Here is an 18,384-nt window from a genome sequence, read left to right as displayed (position 1 = left end):
TGACAAGATTTAAAGGCATTTTTATTGCTCACAAAGTTAATGAGCAATAAAGATGCCCTTAAATCTTGTTATCTTGTCACATTTGCTCCACTTTCAAAGACGGACGGAGGTCAAGTAGGTTGCAGTTAGGTCGAGGACATTTTTTAAGGTACTAGTCCTGCAAGACTAGTACAATTTTTTGGCTTTTTCTAGCCCTGCTCTTAATGGCATCACTGCACTTACAGTGCCCAGGAATGGCCCTGGGCACTGTAGGGGCACAGGGCTCATGCACCTGTGCCCTCACCTCTGGCATAGGGCACCCAGCTAGAGGGGTGGCTTAAGTATGCCAGAGCAGTGGGTTCTGTGAGCATGGCACACAGGGATGTGTGCCATGTCGACTCTTGTTTTAGTTCTGTACTTAGGCACTCAGCCTGCAAAGACAGTGTGTGGGTGCCAGGGTACAGGGCCCCTGAGGGTGGCACAATAAGTGCTGCAGCCCTCAGGGGTCTTCTATGGTCACCATGCCCTGGGTACCTAGGGTACCATTTACCAGGGGCAGATAGGTGGCCAGAGATGCCAATTGGGTCTTTGGTTTCAGTACAGTTTTAGGGAAGGAACACAGGCCCTGGGTACCTGGTTGGCAGGAGCCCAGGGCACACTCAGTCAAAGCACATCAGCAATTCAGAAAAAAAAGTGGGGGCATACCAATGCAAGAAAGATGGCACTTTCTCACACAGAGTGACCGCGTGGTCCTGACTTTTGCACCCTCAACCGGCTAGACAGATGACCCTTGTGGCCCGTTGGAAGCAGGCCCCTCTGCATCCTCTTATTAGATGGCCCCTTCTCTTTACCAGAGTAGCGCACAAAGCTACCAACGTGACCTCCCCCTTTCCACCCAATGCCCCAGGGCAGGAAACGAGAACCTGCTAGTATTAATTTGGACCTTGTCCCCCTATGATCCTAAATTCCAAGGTAGACCCCCAAAAACTGAACAAAAATTATTGCCTCTAAGTTAAGTCAGACTGCTTTTGTGCAAAGTTACCAGCAGGTTGAACACAGTTAATTTGGGGTTAGCATGAGTTTCAACCAACAGATTGCGGTTGCTAGTTGAGTAGGGTTTTAGCCCACTCAACCAGTAATCCAATTTCCTACACTGACTATCTCCCCTAGTTCCAAAACTGTAGTTATGCCTTGCCTGTGTGTAGGCATATCAGTGCAAGTTAGTGCTTCGAGCTAATGTACACAGAATGTGCAGTTTGAGATTTCAACATAGTATCGCTTTACTAACATACGTGCTAACACCCCAAAGCTAAAGCACTGGATCAGTATTATATCAGAAGATTTCAAACAGAACCTAGTACATAGTCAAGTAAATGTATTACTGAACCAAAGTCAGTATAATGGGATGAGCAAATAGGATTAGGTTTTTGGGATGTTTGAAAATATACAATGTCCCCCCTCCCCTAAATCAAGTCTGAATATATAGTATTCTACTGTTTTGTCATCAATTAGGCTAAATAGAGCATATTACCTGTGGTTGCTCGTGGTCTTTTGCACTCAGTTGTTCCAGTTCTTCTTTGTGCCTTTCATCCAATTCTGATTCCAGTTTGGCAATATCTTCAGCAAGCTGCTTCCTTCTCTTTTTATCATTCTTAGCTACCGCATTTTTCATACTCTGAATTTTGGCTGAGAAAACATTACCTACAGTTAGTTGCGATACCATTTTTTTAAATTAACCATTTTTTTAAATTAACCAATAAACATGCATTAAATATAAGGAAGGATCCGGGGACAATGCAAACTGAGATGCCAACAAAATGACTGCCTAAGTAACTTACTTCAGCAACAGAAATATCCCCGCTACTTGGAGTGGAGTATCAACTTTGATCTTAACTTTCGCAAATCTACACCACCAACCTCCTTACACTGACCAGACTTTGGAAAACAATGAATGTGGGCATATGTAAGGCAAAACTGTCAACTTAACGACTTATAATTACTATTAATAATTTCCATCAACAGCCTAAATTCTTTGATTAACTGGTTCCATAAACGTCTCATGAAAACAGAATGAGCTATCCCAATATAAATCTTTTGTTGCAACAAACATGTATTAAACAAGACAGAAAGGAAAATATCAGCATAAAATAACTATTGCAGTGACAGTACAAAATAAACAAAGCAGCCATCAAGAAAGCCAAAAGATCATATTACTCACAGTACATATAAGAGGCTACTAGCCAAACTAAGACACTCCTAAAAATCATCTTGAAGTTCCTTATTCAAGATAACTATTCAAACAATGGGAGCTACATGAAAGACATTTGAAACCTGATGGCTTACCACTTTAATGAAATATCAAACAGACTTAAAAATCACTTTCAATCAAGAAATCAAGAACTATCAGTAACAGCTTTTTCACATTATCCAAACCTCAGAACTAGCCATTCAAAATGCCACATGATAATTTGTGTCTTTTCATGGAAAATACGTTTATCTGATAAATACTATGCGTAAGGCTGGATCTCCAACTGACCCAAGGCCCTAAAAGGTTTTCAAAAACATTGTCCTGGTCATGAGCTATGTTAATAAAAAGAATTAAAGGTAAAAAACACACACACACACACAAAAAACCCACATCCTCCTGGCATGGTCAGCTCTAAACCCGGCCAAAGCACTCTCTCAACTCAAGAGTTCTTCATTGAGTTGAAAACAAATCCTACATTAAGTCAATACTCATAACCAAGACCAGACAAATCTAACCCAGCAAACTACAGGCATTTAGAAGCTCATTGAAAAAGGAGTGTCACCAAAATCTGGGACGACCTCGAACAAAACAACGTGCTCTGACAAAAAGACTCATCTACACCAGAAAAGCCTCTAAACGAGCATAAAGTACAACAAAGGATTACCTCAAAAATATAGTTGTTGCTGCTCTGTGGCTGACTTATTCAGTCACTGACACTACTTACCATCAGCATTGCTCCAAAGTCTGCGCTATACAGAGTCCAAAGCACCAGCCTCAACTGAATCAAGACACATCTTGCACCAAGAAGTAGACAAGAATTGTTTATTAAGCATTTTTATGCTTAAATTACATTGTTGAAGTGGTGAACATTGTATATACAGGAGAAATTGCTAGAGAGAAGGAACTGCTGCAGGGAGTGGGATCATAAGTCATAGAATATCGCTCTAAGATTGGTTGTTAGTGTACTGCCCTGCTGTGATTGAGGACACTGTACTGCACTGTGATAGGTAATTTGTTGTGTGAATATCGCACGGACATTTTTAAATAAGTAAGTAAACATTTATAGAGTGCAACGATTACTGAGGTGTCTTTGCGCTGGAGGTAGCATGTGAATAATCTGAAAAAGGCAGGGTAGATATTTACTGTTATTTGGGCAGAAAGAGCAGTCTTCAACAACTTCCTGAACAAGGATCTGTTTGATTGTAGTCTTATTGCTACTGGCAGCATAATCCAAAGTTTTACTGCCCGATAGGAAAGACTCTTCCCCTTCTTCCCCCTCCCTACCTCCCATCCAACTGGCCCTTTGGATCTTAGGAATATGAACCAGTTCAGCATTTGCCGATTATAGGTCCCGCCGTGGTTTCTGTAAGTCACAGGGCACTCCCTCAAATAGTGCTTTATGTGCCAGACAGAGTGCCTTAAACGTAATCCTTTGCTGGATCGGTAGCCAGTGGAGGTCCCTGATGCTGTTGGATATCTGATGAAATGTAGAGATGTTAAGTAGGACCCAAGCAGTGGCATTCTGCAGAGACTGGAGTTTTGATAGTAGGAGTTTATCAATGCCTAAGAAAAGGGCATTACAGTAGTCTATTCTGGAAAGAATCAAGGCAGGAATCACGTTTTTTTTCAGTTCTTGTGAAATAAAAAGGAGGATCTTTCACAGGATTTTTAAAAAGAAGAAACATGAGGAAGTGACAAGATGAATCTGTTCCGAAAAACTGAGCTGATCGGCGAACAGAACTCCTAAATTTGTAGCTTTGATGATCAAGTCCGGATGAGGCACTGCTTCTACTGGCCACCAGAGGTTATTCCAGAGTGTGGGTCCCTTTACGAATTCTACCACCTCCGTTTTATCAGTATTAAGCTTGAGGAAGTTTTGATGCATCCGTCTAACGGCCTTCCCCCCGCAATCTCGCTATTTTTGGATTTTCGCAGTGGCCATAACTAAAGCTGATTCGGTTGAGTGATTTGGTCTAATTCCGTGTTGGGAAGAATCAAGAAGATCATTAGACTCCAGGTAGCTCACCAGATCTTCATTCATGGATCTCTGCAAAGTTTTAGCAGGTATTGGTAGGCAAGATATGGGCTGGTAGTTTTTCACCTCTGTAGGATTTAGAGAGAGTTTCTTTAGTGTAGGACAGGTGCGACATTCTTCCAGGATTTAGGGAACACTCCAGTCACCAGAATATTATGTAGGAGCAAAGCCAAATGGGAGCTAACCAATTCTGGTACCAGATGCAACACAGAGGGAGAACATGGTGTAGTGTAGTTCCTATTATCCCAATAGGCTCTGCGCATTGGAATACTACCTTCAATAGTATAGGCCTAGACCAGACGTTAACTAGGTCTACTACTGTCGATATTAGACTTAAAGTTTTGGGTTTGCCAGCTAGCTCAGAGTTCACTAGAAACTTTCTCGAATAGGCAAGGAGGAGTTGAACCTCCCTGGATAGACAAGAAGGGATTTAGTTTCTGACAACCATAGAACATGACAACTTTGCTCTCCCCTAATCAAGAGTGTATCTCTAGAGTCGTGTGAAAACAAAAGACAACTTATTTTACTCAGTCAGTACGTGCATTCTTAGTCTCACCAGATTGTAGAGAAAAGGAAGAGACGGGCGTGTTCAATAAAAGATGTTATTTATTGATCAGTCTCTTTTCTCATACAAGAGAAATGGATCGATATTATCGCAATACTTATGGTTAAGTAAAGTGCATACAATAAAAACAGAAGTATAAAATAATACTGTAAAAACATTTATATGGTTTCTAAGCCATGAGGTGGTTCAAAATGGATAAAATAGACACATACACATATACATTTGACTAATCGTACTCAACTGGTGTTTCTAACTACGCCTACCCCGGTGTACCTGACCTAAGCCTAATACGTGGGCGGGAATAGAAAGTAGCAGTTTAAGTTAAGTTTCTTTTGCCAAGTGACTGACTCAAGAATTCTCTGCAAGGGGTTATTCAGTTCTGTACCTTGAATCTAGGATGAATGAGGGATGGTATCTCTCGTCTCTGGTCTCGATATTCCAGGCTGCCTGCGAGGGCTGCTCGGAAGCGCCGGAGCTGGATTTCTCGGCAGGAGAAAGCAGCGTCTCGTTCTCAGCGCGTCAGGAAGGCGGGGCTGCGCCAGCGGGGTCTGCTCTGGGCTTCGGCAAGTCTGGCTGCTCCGATCTCGTCACCACCGCGTGTGTTTGCTTAAGGCAATACCGGTAATATTTATACCTGTAAGGTGCCGAGATTGACGTAAGGATGGACATAGATACGTCAATAAGGATGTCAGACGACTTGGTCGTTAGCACATTCTTTTGCTGAAGTTCTCGATGAAATCAAAACAATGGCCGCAGGGTTTTTCCCAGGTTGTCATAGGTTTGATTTGTTTTGAGAACTCCGTATGCCTTATCAGGGGCTGGAGGAATATCGCTTGTCTAATTAGATGGCAAGCGTTATGACCTAATCAGATAACACGTTCCTGTGCCGTAGTGTGGCTTAATCAGATAACGGTTTCTGCATCATGGGATGGCTGCTAGTTAACTTGTTAACCAGAACAGGGTCAGGAATAGGGGGAGCGATACAGAACCTATAGGAATACATCACACCCACTCCACGCTAACTATGGCCATGTTTACGAATCTAGGCATAGTAAAACATACTGTAGAGTATCGTGTATACCTTACCACCCCAAAATACATATAATGCATTTCGAATAATGTAATATACGGAAATAATATTCACATGTACTATATGCACTCAAGCTGTAGAATAATGCTAAAGTAATCACGCATATGTATACATTATTTCTAAATGGTATATGAGAATTTACACATGAAATGGCTCTTAATACAGAAGAAAAAAGGTTCGAGACCATTTCATTACAGAATAAAAGTAATTATGAACATACCAGCGGGCAGCTAATGTCTATAAAGTTTCTAAAAATAGAAAATTTTAGTTCTCTAAGAATAGTTTTTACTTTAAGCAGAAGATAAGTGTCCCGAAAAATCGTAAAAATATTTTGGGGCTGCTGAAAAAATCGCTGTCTGTGAACTGGAGGGAAAATTGTTCATGTAATTTTATCATTAAAGTCGAAGGCCAAATTCAGGGTGTTTGGAACGCCGTGGGCTAGCTTGCTCAAAAGTCTCTATTTCTGCTCTGGTGAGAACATCATATCATTTAGACTGTCGAAAAAGCTGTCAACAGCTTCCTGGGAGAGTTCCACTAACTCGGAAAAAGGTGTAACCATGCATTCGTGCGCATGATTGTCTCCATTGACGTTTTGATTAGTATTGCTGACAGAAGGTCGTACCTGATCGATGCTGCTTTCATCTTGAACTCCACTACCCCTTAATCGTAGTGGTGAAGTTTCCACGAATGCCGTCATCAGGATTGGCAGCCGTTGAGGGCAGCACAAAGCATGAGCCTTTATCGGACCCAACAATGTTTCTGCGTCCATAGGCGCATCCGATTGTAGCGTCAGACAGGTGTCCAACACGCATTCTTCTCCGCACAGCAAGCACCTTAATACAGGTAAAACACATCGATGCCACATTGGTCGAAATGAAAGAAACCAAGTCATGTTCAGGTCTCTAAGCCGGGATAGTCCCAGGATTTTTGATATCCGGTCCCGGTATCCAATGGCTCGGATTGTTTCTTCCCTTGTCGCAGGTGTTTTGTCTGTGACATGGTTTGCCATAACGAAATATTAGGACCAAGAATAGGATTCCTGCAATTAGTCCCAAAATGAGGGGAAGTCCGCCAAAAATCGAATGGACGAAGTCTGGAAAAATACCCAGTATGGCTTTGAATGGTGATAATGCCATTGAAAATACTGTCTTAAATACTTTTGAGACTCCACTGGTATCAGAAATATTTAAGATTTCATTCAGGATTTCCGCGAAATGTATGGGGGAATTAGTTGATAACAATGAGTGAATCTCTGCAGTCGTCCTTGCGACTAGGAGATCATACGTTTCTTTTGATGACGTGAGTCTGGTCGGCGTCTGAAGAAGCACTGTTTTCATTCTGCTTAAAGTATCTATTCGAATAGAAGTAATTTTTAAGTTAGGCCATGCCCTTGCCTCCCTGTCTGGAAAGGAGCTGGGGAACAATGAGTGTCCACAGCACATGACCTTCGCAGTCGTAGTTACGAGATAAGGAGTCCCGGGCATAAGACTACAACATCTGCGATCCACAATTAGAATGTAACTCCCGTTATAGAGTCTTTTAAGGAATGGTTCTATCTCTGTTGCAGGTGCGCCTAGCTGGTGACATGAAAGGTTATTTGAGTTCCCTTCACAGGCTCCATGCAAACTAATTCCATTACACAGAAGTGTACCGCTTAGTGACATCGCACAATTATTGCCACTAAGAAACACTTTCTGTCCTTTATTACTGACACATGTATGTGAATAGGGCAAGTTCCATGTTGTCTTAATGTACCCTTTTCCCAATTTTTCGTACATGCCAGCCTGTATATATTTTTGGCAGTATTGAAACCTGAAGGTTGATATTGGAATATTAATTATCCCATGTATTATCCATTCACTGACAGGTCGTTCTGACATTGTCACTGGTAATCTCTCGAGTTTCTCAATGCTCAGGATTGTATAATCAGCACCCTTTTGTGCCATACTGATTTGTTTATCAGTAAGGTTAAAGATATTGAATAGTGACGTTGTGTTGATTAAACGCCAAGGCACATAGCCTGAACGCAGATTTTGTAACGTCCAGCCAAGCTGTACAATAGAACGCAATTGAGACTGACCGTGTTGTAACAACAGTAAGTCTTGCGATATTATGTCGATTGCTGAAGACACAATGCTGTCCAAAGAAAAAATTCTGGAGGACAGAGTCATTAACCCATTGTCCACTACAGAAAGTGATTTTTCCAAATTAATACGGTCAATTTCCCGTATACTTTCTGCTGTCTCAATTTGAGTTACCTTCCAGGCCTCGTTGTAAGCTGCATATACAGAGGCTGCTATGAAGCATTTTTGACGCTGTTTGCGCGGTCCCATAATGAAATCACGCAAGTCAGCACCATCAGTAAGTAAAGTTAGGTGTTGCTTAATTTCTGTCAGTGTGGAAGTTTGTAGCCATTGAAGGCATAATTTGCCCACACTGTAGGTGGTTATTATCCCTGGGTGTTGTCTTTGGGAATATCTAGGGTCTGGCCTGGTCAATTTGAACCCCTGTTTTTTGTTCAGGAATCTGTCTTGACAGTTATTAGTATCTGTGGGCCAGATCAACCATTGTTTCCAATCAGGATGTGTTCTGTTTTTGTTTAATATATGGTTTACGTCTATCTCTTCATCTGTAGAGCTATTGCTGTCCATTGTTGGCTTTGGAATAGACGGTTTATTTAAGTCTTTGATTTTGGCTAAGCCAAGACAGGTGGTTTGTTGAACAGTGTCATTTAAAAATATAATTTGTTCTGGGATCATGCAGGCTCTAAACAATGATTCTATACCTTGTACTTGCCATTCTTTTGTACCCCAAACACTTTTAACTTCAACATTTTTGTCCCAATAATCAAAACCAAAAGTATTCATTTGTTCAAAAAATGAGTCTGAATATATCAATTTCGTGTTTGTTAGCATGGTCTTTGTCCCTGTCTTATTTGACAATTTGAAATAAAATGTTTCAGCATTACTTGTGTTAAACCCTGAAAAGTATGAATATTTGTCGTAAAAGGTTCTTGAGCTTCCTTTTGGAGGGGTTGCACAATGTTCCCATTGATTATAATTTAAAACATTTCTAGGTTGTGCAGATTTATGTAGAAAATGGTTACCATAGTGGTTGTAACCGTACATACTATCATAATTAGTCGAACCCTGCAAATAATCATGTTTGGTAAATTTAGCAGACATCACTAAGTCAGACATCATATTATTTATACTTTCAAAGTCCCAATCATCAGCAAATGAGCTTGTTTTTACAAAGTCACTCAACGAGATCTTAATTTGGTGTGGATATTTCAGGATCTCAACCGGACCATAAATTTCGTAGTCAGTATTGTCCCATGCTACCCCACCCGGTATAGGATTGGCTGTGAAGTTGACTGAAGAAAGTTCTCTTTTCTCGACGTGTGAAGATGTGTGTGGCTTGAGGATCAAGTTGATTTTCTGACTTGCTGTGTCCATTTTAGCATATTTTCCCTCAATGAAGCGTCCCAAAGTTAGTACCATGATGAGCCAAAGTATGAGGATAAATGCACCAAAACCCACCCAAAATTCAATCCATGGAGAAATCAGATATGTTTCTTTCAGCTGTTTCAAAAGTTCTTTAGCTTTATCTTTGAAGGTTTTTGTTGATGGCTGTGTTTTTGATTCACTTAGGTCTTCAGAGGAATCATCGAAGTTTATGAAGTAGCCGGATGCAGTTCTGTCAATTGTTCCAATTGATTCAGGATTACTGTTTCTTGCATATTCGTTTGTTACTTCATTGTAGGTTGGTGTGTCTCTACTAAATGTTTTTATTTGGGTTTTCAGAGGTTTAAGTTCCAATGCATTGTTGCATAGTCCTTGTTGTTCTTCTGTAGGCGTTTCGAATGTGATTAGCCTCTTAGTTTGGACCTCTGTATTCGTAGCAAATCTTGGTGTTCTACTACTTATCGGGAGTCCACTTGGCCTACTGTTTGTTATCGGCCACATGATTGTGGTTTTACCAGGTCGATGGATACAACTCGGTTCTCCTTTTTACCAGCAAGCGGCGGTAGTACAACTGATCTTGTCCCGTTAATAGACAAGACAGGAACTGCTTTTCTGTAAGAAGGCCCAAATTCCTTCTTTACCGCGATCTTTTCTCTGACTAGATCCCCGACTTTTGGAATCCAGACAGGTCTTGCTGGGACAGGTGGTGGTTCTTCAGTGGTTGTTGGCTGCTGTTTCAACTTTATGTTGCTCAGGTCTTTTCTTGTTTTGTTTAAGTCCTGCAAAATAGCCAAACGATCTTTGATATCAAAGCTTTTTTCCTTTACCACTGAAGTCTGACTGTCAAGATCTAAGACTAACATCCTAGTTCCAAACAATAATTCGTACGGACTGAATCCCTTCAGAGAATTTCTTGGCAGGTTATTTAGACTACGTTGGACACTTATTAGATGTTTGACCCACCCAGCTCCCGAACCTAATATCCTTTCTGTTATAGATAGCTTTATGCCTTGGTTTTTTCTTTACATCATCCCGTATCCCTCAGGAAGGAAGTGAGAAGAATCCCGCATCGCTATGCTCATTTGGCCGTGCTTCCCCACAAGCTTGAGGGCTAAAGTGAAAACATTGGTCAAACGTAGCATGCTCCTAGCGTATATGCCATTTAGACTCGCAAATCTTTGTATAACAGTCCAGACGTCAGCCGAGTGCTGGGGATCTACATTATAAGTGGAAACTAGCCTGTATGTGTTAATCAGACGCTCTGCTTTTTACTGCTGATCCTTTCTGGAGTGAAACGCCACGGTAGTATACCGTTTCTCTCGCCACTGCGATCTCTGTTGCAGTCCGGGCATTTTTTTACAAAAATGTGATGCTGCAGGCTCATGCCTGGCCACCAGTACACCGATTGTAGTTCTTCCAGAGATTCTTTTAGTTTGAGGTGTCTGAGACCCTCGCCCATATGTGCGTCTGCAATTAACAAAGTTCTCCTGTCCATGTTTGGAATTACTCTATCCCCCACTCCAGGGATTCGAGCAAAAGGGACGGAGTTTGCATCGATTATGTATGTATAATTGAGTGGATAGTTGATCGGTAGCGCTGAGCAGTCGCCTTTTGATGACGTTTTTACCGCCAGCACTGTTTCACCGTCAATGTATTTCATTGTACGCTTTTTTCTAGCTACGGAAGCCGATTTAGTTGCTACCGCTGTGGCTGTCTTAGCCAATGAATTCCCTGCAACGTGAACGCCATCACGCTGATGACTCAGTGAGTGTGTCACGTGAGTCTTTGGTAGTTCTTTTTGTAACAGAACTATTTGTTCCCAAAGCAGTTTTTGCTTTATTGTTGCACCTGTGTCATCTTTGTAACCGTTTTGAATCCATTTCTGCAAATCGCTGTTATATGATTTGACGCAGTAATACGAATCGGACACTATAAGTGTCGGGAATTCGCGATCTGCATTATCTAGCGCCATTTTCAATGCTATTATTTCAGTCTGTTGTTCTGAATTAGTTTCTACTGAGTGTGTTTTTGTTAATAGAGGTCTTAGTTTACCTCCGCGCCACACTTCTTTTGTAATCTCACACGTGGGGTTGTATGCTTGTTCTCCCCAAACTGAGGGTTGAGCATGTCCGTCTGTATAGATTACACAAGCGTACTGTCGTAAGGGCAGAATGTCGATTGGCAGAGGGAATGTTCTTTCATATTCTAGATTTTTCAATTCTTTTAATTCTGGATCAAAGTAGTATTTTACTTTGTCCGTTGTAATTGAATTCACCCATTGTATCCATTCCGGATTCAATGCAGTTGTTGGTAAATTACACGGTGTTGTTAATGCCTCAAAGGCTGATTCTGCTGTTCTGACTGTGGTGTGTCTACCGTCAGCTTTATCTTTTTCTCTAGCTATTGCGGTTTGAACTGCATGAACAATGTTTTCTTTAATGCTGAATTTCTTTTCAGCTTCTGTGTATAAGTGTGATTTGAATGCAATTGGTACCTTTTCTCCCTCGTTAGAGGTCAGGTATGTGAATACGCATCTTCCTGGGATGACTCGAATCACAAGATTGCGTGTGTTATCACGTGTTTCTAATTTTGTTTTAATTAACATGTCTGTTTGTAAGGATCTCAAAATTTCTGTGTGTGTTTGAGTCCAATTGGTTCTTTTAAAATCTGGTTTTATTAGATCATAAAGGGGTTTGACCCTTTCTGCGTAATTTGCAATGTATGTTCTTCCAAAATTTAGGAAGCCTAGAATTGACTGTAGGTTTTTTAGTGTTCTAGGTGCTTGGAGTACGGCACATTTCTCTACGAAATTGTCAGCCAGGCTTTTGCCTTCACTTGATAATTCATATCCTAAGAACAGGACTGTCAGATGGGCGATTCTGGATTTTTTAAAGTTGAATTTGTAACCCTCTGCTGCGAACCCAAGTATTATGGTGTTCACTCTCTTCAAGTGAGTATCCAAGTCATCATCTGTTAGGTATATGTCGTCGACATAAGATAATGCTTCGTCATCATATGTTTGTAGTAACTCTGTTACTCTCGCTGAGAATAATCCTGGGCTGTTCTTGAACCCTTGGGGTAACCGACAGAATTGTTTTTGAGCGCCATTTATTGAGAACGCAGACAAATATCTGCTCTCTGGTGCTATATTTTGACAAAAGAATCCATTAGAGAGGTCTAATGTTGTTTTGTATTTTTTGCGCACTATGTTATTCATTAGCGCTGCACTATGCGAGTTTTGCACTGCAAAAGTTTTGCAACATGAGTTAAGGTGTCTGTAATCCAAAACTAGACGATATGAATTGTCTGGTTTGGAGACAGGAAACAAAGGGTTGTTCATTTGTGAGGTGCAAGTTTCAATCACCCCTTGGTATTCTAGTTGATCTAGGATTTCTTTTACCTGTTTTTTAGCTTCTTGCTTAATTGGGTACTGTCTTTGTGCAGTAGGTTGTGATTTTAACTGGATTTTGTGAGGAGGAGAGTCCTCATCCCATCCCACGTGATTTTTATATAAAGCAGGAGCTTGAGCTACTGCCCACTTTCTAGCAAGTGTGTATTTTTTATGAATTGGGATATGATTTGAGAAGGCAGGCATAATTATTTCTTCGCCATGAGGGCAGTCCCTGACAAACTCTGGTGGCCAGTCTTTTTCAGCTAGAAGGATGTCATAGCCCTTGGAGAGATTAACCCAAAATAGTCCCCTTATTTTTCTAGTCTTATCCCCTTCTATACGTAAAGTTATTTCATATATTTTGTGAGGTTTGCTAACTCTGGTGTCTGCAGTTTCCACTTGAAGGTATTCATTCGTGGCCACTGTCTCCAGATGATTCATAAGGACTTTGCGAGCTATGCTCACTTCTGCTGCGCTGTCTAGCATTGTCTGAGCCCATTCTCCGTTTTTCAGTTGTGTCCTCAGTATTCTCGGCATTGTTAACTACTTTAATACTGGCTACCTTCTTTTTTGGAAATTGTAATTTCTTATTTGGATGAGCAGGTTCCATGTCTTTGGACTTGACGTGCCCTTCCCTGGGTTCCGATCGTCCTCTTCTTTCCGATTTCTGCGAGGAAGTCTGAAAAGATTGAGAGGGACGTGTATCAAAATCTTGATATCTATCCGGTTTCTTTAGATTATCCCTATTTCTAAGGTTGTATTTTTTCACAGAGGGCTCACTTTGGGGAGACCTAGGTCCTTGGTCCGGAGATCTTTCTCTCCGCCGAGGAGACCTTCCTCTGGACTGGAATTTCTTTTCTTTTGGATTGGATTGTTTGTTTCCATCCCAGTTCTTCTTTTGACTGTTTAGATTATTTTTAATAAATATTTTTTCAGGACTTTCAATCAGTTGGGGTTTTACTAGTATTCCACCTAAACTATCTCTACCTAGTTCCTCATAGGATTTTTCTATAATTCTGGCAATTTCAGCTGGTTGGTCTGCTATATCTGTTTCTTTTAACCTTTGGCGGATCGCCACGTTTGCTGCTTCTCCCTTTATATTGGCTAGTAATATAGCCGAGACCTGCTTGAAGTCTTTAAGTAATTTCATACCAAGAGTTAAAGCGGGTTCTGGACCGTATTCGTCTTGAATTTGTTTTAGCACATCTAGTATTACCGAGATGGATGGAACACCATGCGTTTTTGTGTAAATGGAAGCAAAGACTGTACCCCAAGTGTCACAGTCCTCCACGTGTGGTGCGATTCCCATTGGAAGGCAGATAGTCAGAATCCTGTGTTTATCCACAGGAGTGGTGTCTGGAAACACCGCCTCTATTTGGGCAATTTTTTGTGCTAACCAGAATGGTATTTGTTCCCTTTTAGCTGGTACTTTACCTAGGCAGGACTGTATGTTCTGTGGTGTAATTTTATTTGTGTTCCCCTGATGAGGGGTCAGCTGTGGAATTTTAATTGCTGGTTGGATTGTTGAAGTCCGCATTACATATTGGACTAATTGTCTATGTACTTTTATTAATTGTTTTAGTTGTATTAGAAGATCTGCTGCAGACATTCTTTCGATGTCTGGATGTGGTGTGTATCCGGCTAGGACCGGCCACGTTGCTCCTGGTCTACCTAATGGACCGAGCCTGGTGATGTGATTGTTGTGTTTTAGGGCGCCATTAAACAAGAGCAGGTGCTCTTGAAATTTAAGTGGTACTTCCACCTCCTCGAAAGGAGTGTATTCTTCAGGAGGTTCCTCTGTTTTGTAATGGTGGAAGTGCTTTGTTACAGCGTTTGCTGCTGGAAAGTTTATCCATGAATAGAATACCTCTGTCTGCCGATATTCGTGTGCCTCTATTACGAATATGACTGTGCCACCTCTAGGTGTCAGTCCATTTTCTATAAGTTTTAAAGTTATAGATTTTCTTATGTTGACCGGGATGAGTATTAAATCCGGGTCTGCTTCTTGCATAGTATTATCAGCTGCTACGAGTTCAGCTGCTACTCTAGCTATCTCTCTTTCTTCTTCAGTGTCTGACATTCTACTGTCAGGAAGGTTATTTTGTTTGTTTGCAGATCAGGTTTCTTTGGAAACAAAGATTAGATGCACAATATTTTGGAACAGTGTATCCTTCAACGTTGACTAAACCAAGAACCATACATAGGAGTTTCTTCCTGCGAGGTTTGGCGGATATGACCTTTCACCCACTCCAGACGTCTTTGGAGTATTATGGGTAAAAAGGGGTCTGAGTGAAAAAGCACGACTGAGTTACTCTAATGTCTTGCGTTAGTTTTATCGCCTTTCCAAACGTTGGGCGCCATGTAGTGTAGTTCCTATTATCCCAATAGGCTCTGCGCATTGGAATAATACCTTCAATAGTATAGGCCTAGACCAGACGTTAACTAGGTCTTCTATTGTCGATATTAGACTTAAAGTTTTGGGTTTGCCAGCTAGCTCAGAGTTCACTAGAAACTTTCTCGAATAGGCAAGGAGGAGTTGAACCTCCCTGGATAGACAAGAAGGGATTTAGTTTCTGACAACCATAGAACATGACAACTTTGCTCTCCCCTAATCAAGAGTGTATCTCTAGAGTCGTGTGAAAACAAAAGACAACTTATTTTACTCAGTCAGTACGTGCATTCTTAGTCTCACCAGATTGTAGAGAAAAGGAAGAGACGGGCGTGTTCAATAAAAGATGTTATTTATTGATCAGTCTCTTTTCTCATACAAGAGAAATGGATCGATATTATCGCAATACTTATGGTTAAGTAAAGTGCATACAATAAAAACAGAAGTATAAAATAATACTGTAAAAACATTTATATGGTTTCTAAGCCATGAGGTGGTTCAAAATGGATAAAATAGATACATACACATATACATTTGACTAATCGTACTCAACTGGTGTTTCTAACTACGCCTACCCCGGTGTACCTGACCTAAGCCTAATACGTGGGCGGGAATAGAAAGTAGCAGTTTAAGTTAAGTTTGTTTTGCCAAGTGACTGATTCAAGAATTCTCTGCAAGGGGTTATTCAGTTCTGTACCTTGAATCTAGGATGAATGAGGGATGGTATCGCTCGTCTCTGGTCTCGATATTCCAGGCTGCCTGCGAGGGCTGCTCGGAAGCGCCGGAGCTGGATTTCTCGGCAGGAGAAAGCAGCGTCTTGTTCTCAGCGCGTCAGGAAGGCGGGGCTGCGCCAGCGGGGTCTGCTCTGCTCTGGGCTTCGGCAAGTCTGGCTGATCCGATCTCGTCACCACCGCGTGTGTTTGCTTAAGGCAATACCGGTAATATTTATACCTGTAAGGTGCCGAGATTGACGTAAGGATGGACATAGATACGTCAATAAGGATGTCATACGACTTGGTCGTTAGCACATTCTTTTGCTGAAGTTCTCGATGAAATCAAAACAATGGCCGCAGGGTTTTTCCCAGGTTGTCATAGGTTTGATTTGTTTTGAGAACTCCGTATGCCTCATCAGGGCTGGAGGAATATCGCTTGTCTAATTAGATGGCAAGCGTTATGACCTAATCAGATAACACGTTCCTGTGCCGTAGTGTGGCTTAATCAGATAACGGTTTCTGCATCATGGGATGGCTGCTAGTTAACTTGTTAACCAGAACAGGGTCAGGAATAGGGGGATCGATACAGAACCTATAGGAATACATCACAATGGATCAGTCGGGGAACCTAACTTCGTGGATAGTAGTATTTAATTTACTCTCTTAGGAGACAGAAAAGAAAAGCGTGATAGTTCACTAGTAGTCGCATTCCCAGAGGCAGTGTACTCGGTTGACACATCTTTGGCCGAGGCTAGTACATGCCCTGAGAGCTCCTTATAGACTATTTGCACTTTATCTGGAAAAAGTTAGCGACTTTGTCGCAAAAGGTTTGATCAGGTGAAAATGGATTCTCATGTTGGAACTTCGAGTTTTAACAGTTTTGAAAAGCTCTCTAGTAGAGTTTTATTTTATCTTTATTTTTCATTTTAAGAAAAAACAAGCAGCTCCATACATAACAATCGTCAATGGACACTTTTCTATTATGCATTGCATAACATACATAGGGATTACCGACAGGCTGGCATATAGAAACCGTTTTTAGTAATGCGACACATCATGGAGAGACACATTGCAAGTGCACAAAATCTAGAAACCACTCTACGTAATCTGCCCCACTCTCATTTGTTATCCCACTGTCCGACAGGCCATCTCCGGACACTTCAAGACATGTCAACTCTCCCTAGGCAACTTTACCCCCTCGAGGTATCATCTGAGGGTCTTCTTTCTGCTTCCTCATCCCCAACAGCAGCATTAGGGCCTTCCATAGAGGTTCTATATGCAGCGAACAGAACCCAAAAATGTTTAGGCCTATTACGGGGGGGAAAGTTTGGAGATGAACTCCGTCAGGGTGCTACAACATCACATATCAGATGCCCATTGAGCCTTCGTAGGCAGTGGTCCCTTAGACCAGCAAATCGCAACCCTGCGCTTGGCCAACAGAAGTCCCATATCCACCAACCTGGGTATCCCTAATGGTAACGACCTACAGTAACCCAGTAACGCCATTCCCGGCTCCGGTACAAGCTCCTGCCCTATTATTATCGCAGCCAGTTCCGAAAATACACTTTCCCAAAGCCAAGCCAGATGAAGAAAGTCAGCCACTTGTGCTGCACATCGCTCCCACTGCGAATCTTCTCTCAAACCATACCTTCCGAGTCTCTCCGGGGTGTAGTAAACTCTATTAAGGAATTTGAAGTGTATCAATCTGTGTCTACCGTTAAGGGAAACTCGTTTTGTGCTAGAGCAACAGTACCTCCACATCTCATCATCAACTCTCGGGTCAGGTCTTTTTGCCATGCCAATCGGGCCTTAGTAAAATTGTGTTCCCTATAGGCCATAGAGCATTGATAGATTTTAGAAACCAGTCTCGTTGGGGCTTCCGTTTTTAATAACCACGGAAAGGGCTGTAAGCTCAGGTGGTTCTTCCAGGTCAGTACCCAACATTTGCAATAGTGCTTGTCTAGTCCTGTGAAACTGGAACTTGGTAAGGAGAGTGGGGGATTCCTCACCGGCAGTTATGTCTTCCCATGTCTTCACAACGCCTCCCACAAATAAGTCCCCTACCGTATTAACCACAATGGAAGCGAGCGCACGCACCAAGCCCCTGTCCCTGCACGGCGTGAGCCAGTGACACCACTCCAATTGGGCAAGAGGGGAATACAGTATAGCGCCTGATTGAAGCTTCAAGAGATGGTGCCAGGCATGATTGGTCGCACGATTAAGTCCAGGATGCCAGTCCTACGATCGGGTGGCAAAAAAAGCAGTGAGGGTAGTGGGTGTGGGGAAGCAACCTCTCTCTCAATCCAAAGATGTGGAATATCTGGGATGCCATGTATTCACAAGGAGGCGTGGGAGCACTGTGCCGCCCTATAGTAAAATTCCAAATCTGGCACACCAAGACCTCCCATACTATACAGCAAAGTAAGAATCTGCCACTTTACCCTCGGTTGTTTACCCGCCCAGGCCAGGTTTAACAGAATAGAGTTGAGCCTCTTAAAAAATACCCC

General features: G+C 41.9%; 1 protein-coding gene across 3 annotated transcripts in view; it reads right to left on the bottom strand.

Moving 5' to 3' along the window:
* Positions 1–18,384, bottom strand: part of OTUD6B (OTU deubiquitinase 6B) — a 175,308-nt gene that overhangs the window by 126,206 nt on the left and 30,718 nt on the right. For all 3 annotated transcript variants that reach the window (XR_013610508.1, XM_078687055.1, XM_078687053.1), the window contains exon 2: positions 1,511–1,665. Coding sequence is in view for 2 of the 3 variants with exons in the window: in XM_078687055.1 (XP_078543181.1) it covers positions 1,511–1,665 (155 nt within the window). In the remaining variant the exon portion in view is untranslated. The remainder of the gene's footprint in view (positions 1–1,510; positions 1,666–18,384) is intronic.

Source organism: Lissotriton helveticus, chromosome 4_1, assembly GCF_964261635.1.
Source record: "Lissotriton helveticus chromosome 4_1, aLisHel1.1, whole genome shotgun sequence".
NCBI classification, from domain to species: Eukaryota; Metazoa; Chordata; class Amphibia; order Caudata; family Salamandridae; genus Lissotriton; species Lissotriton helveticus.
The sequence above is the reverse complement of the archived record's forward strand: the minus strand, read 5'-3'. Positions and strand labels throughout refer to the sequence as shown.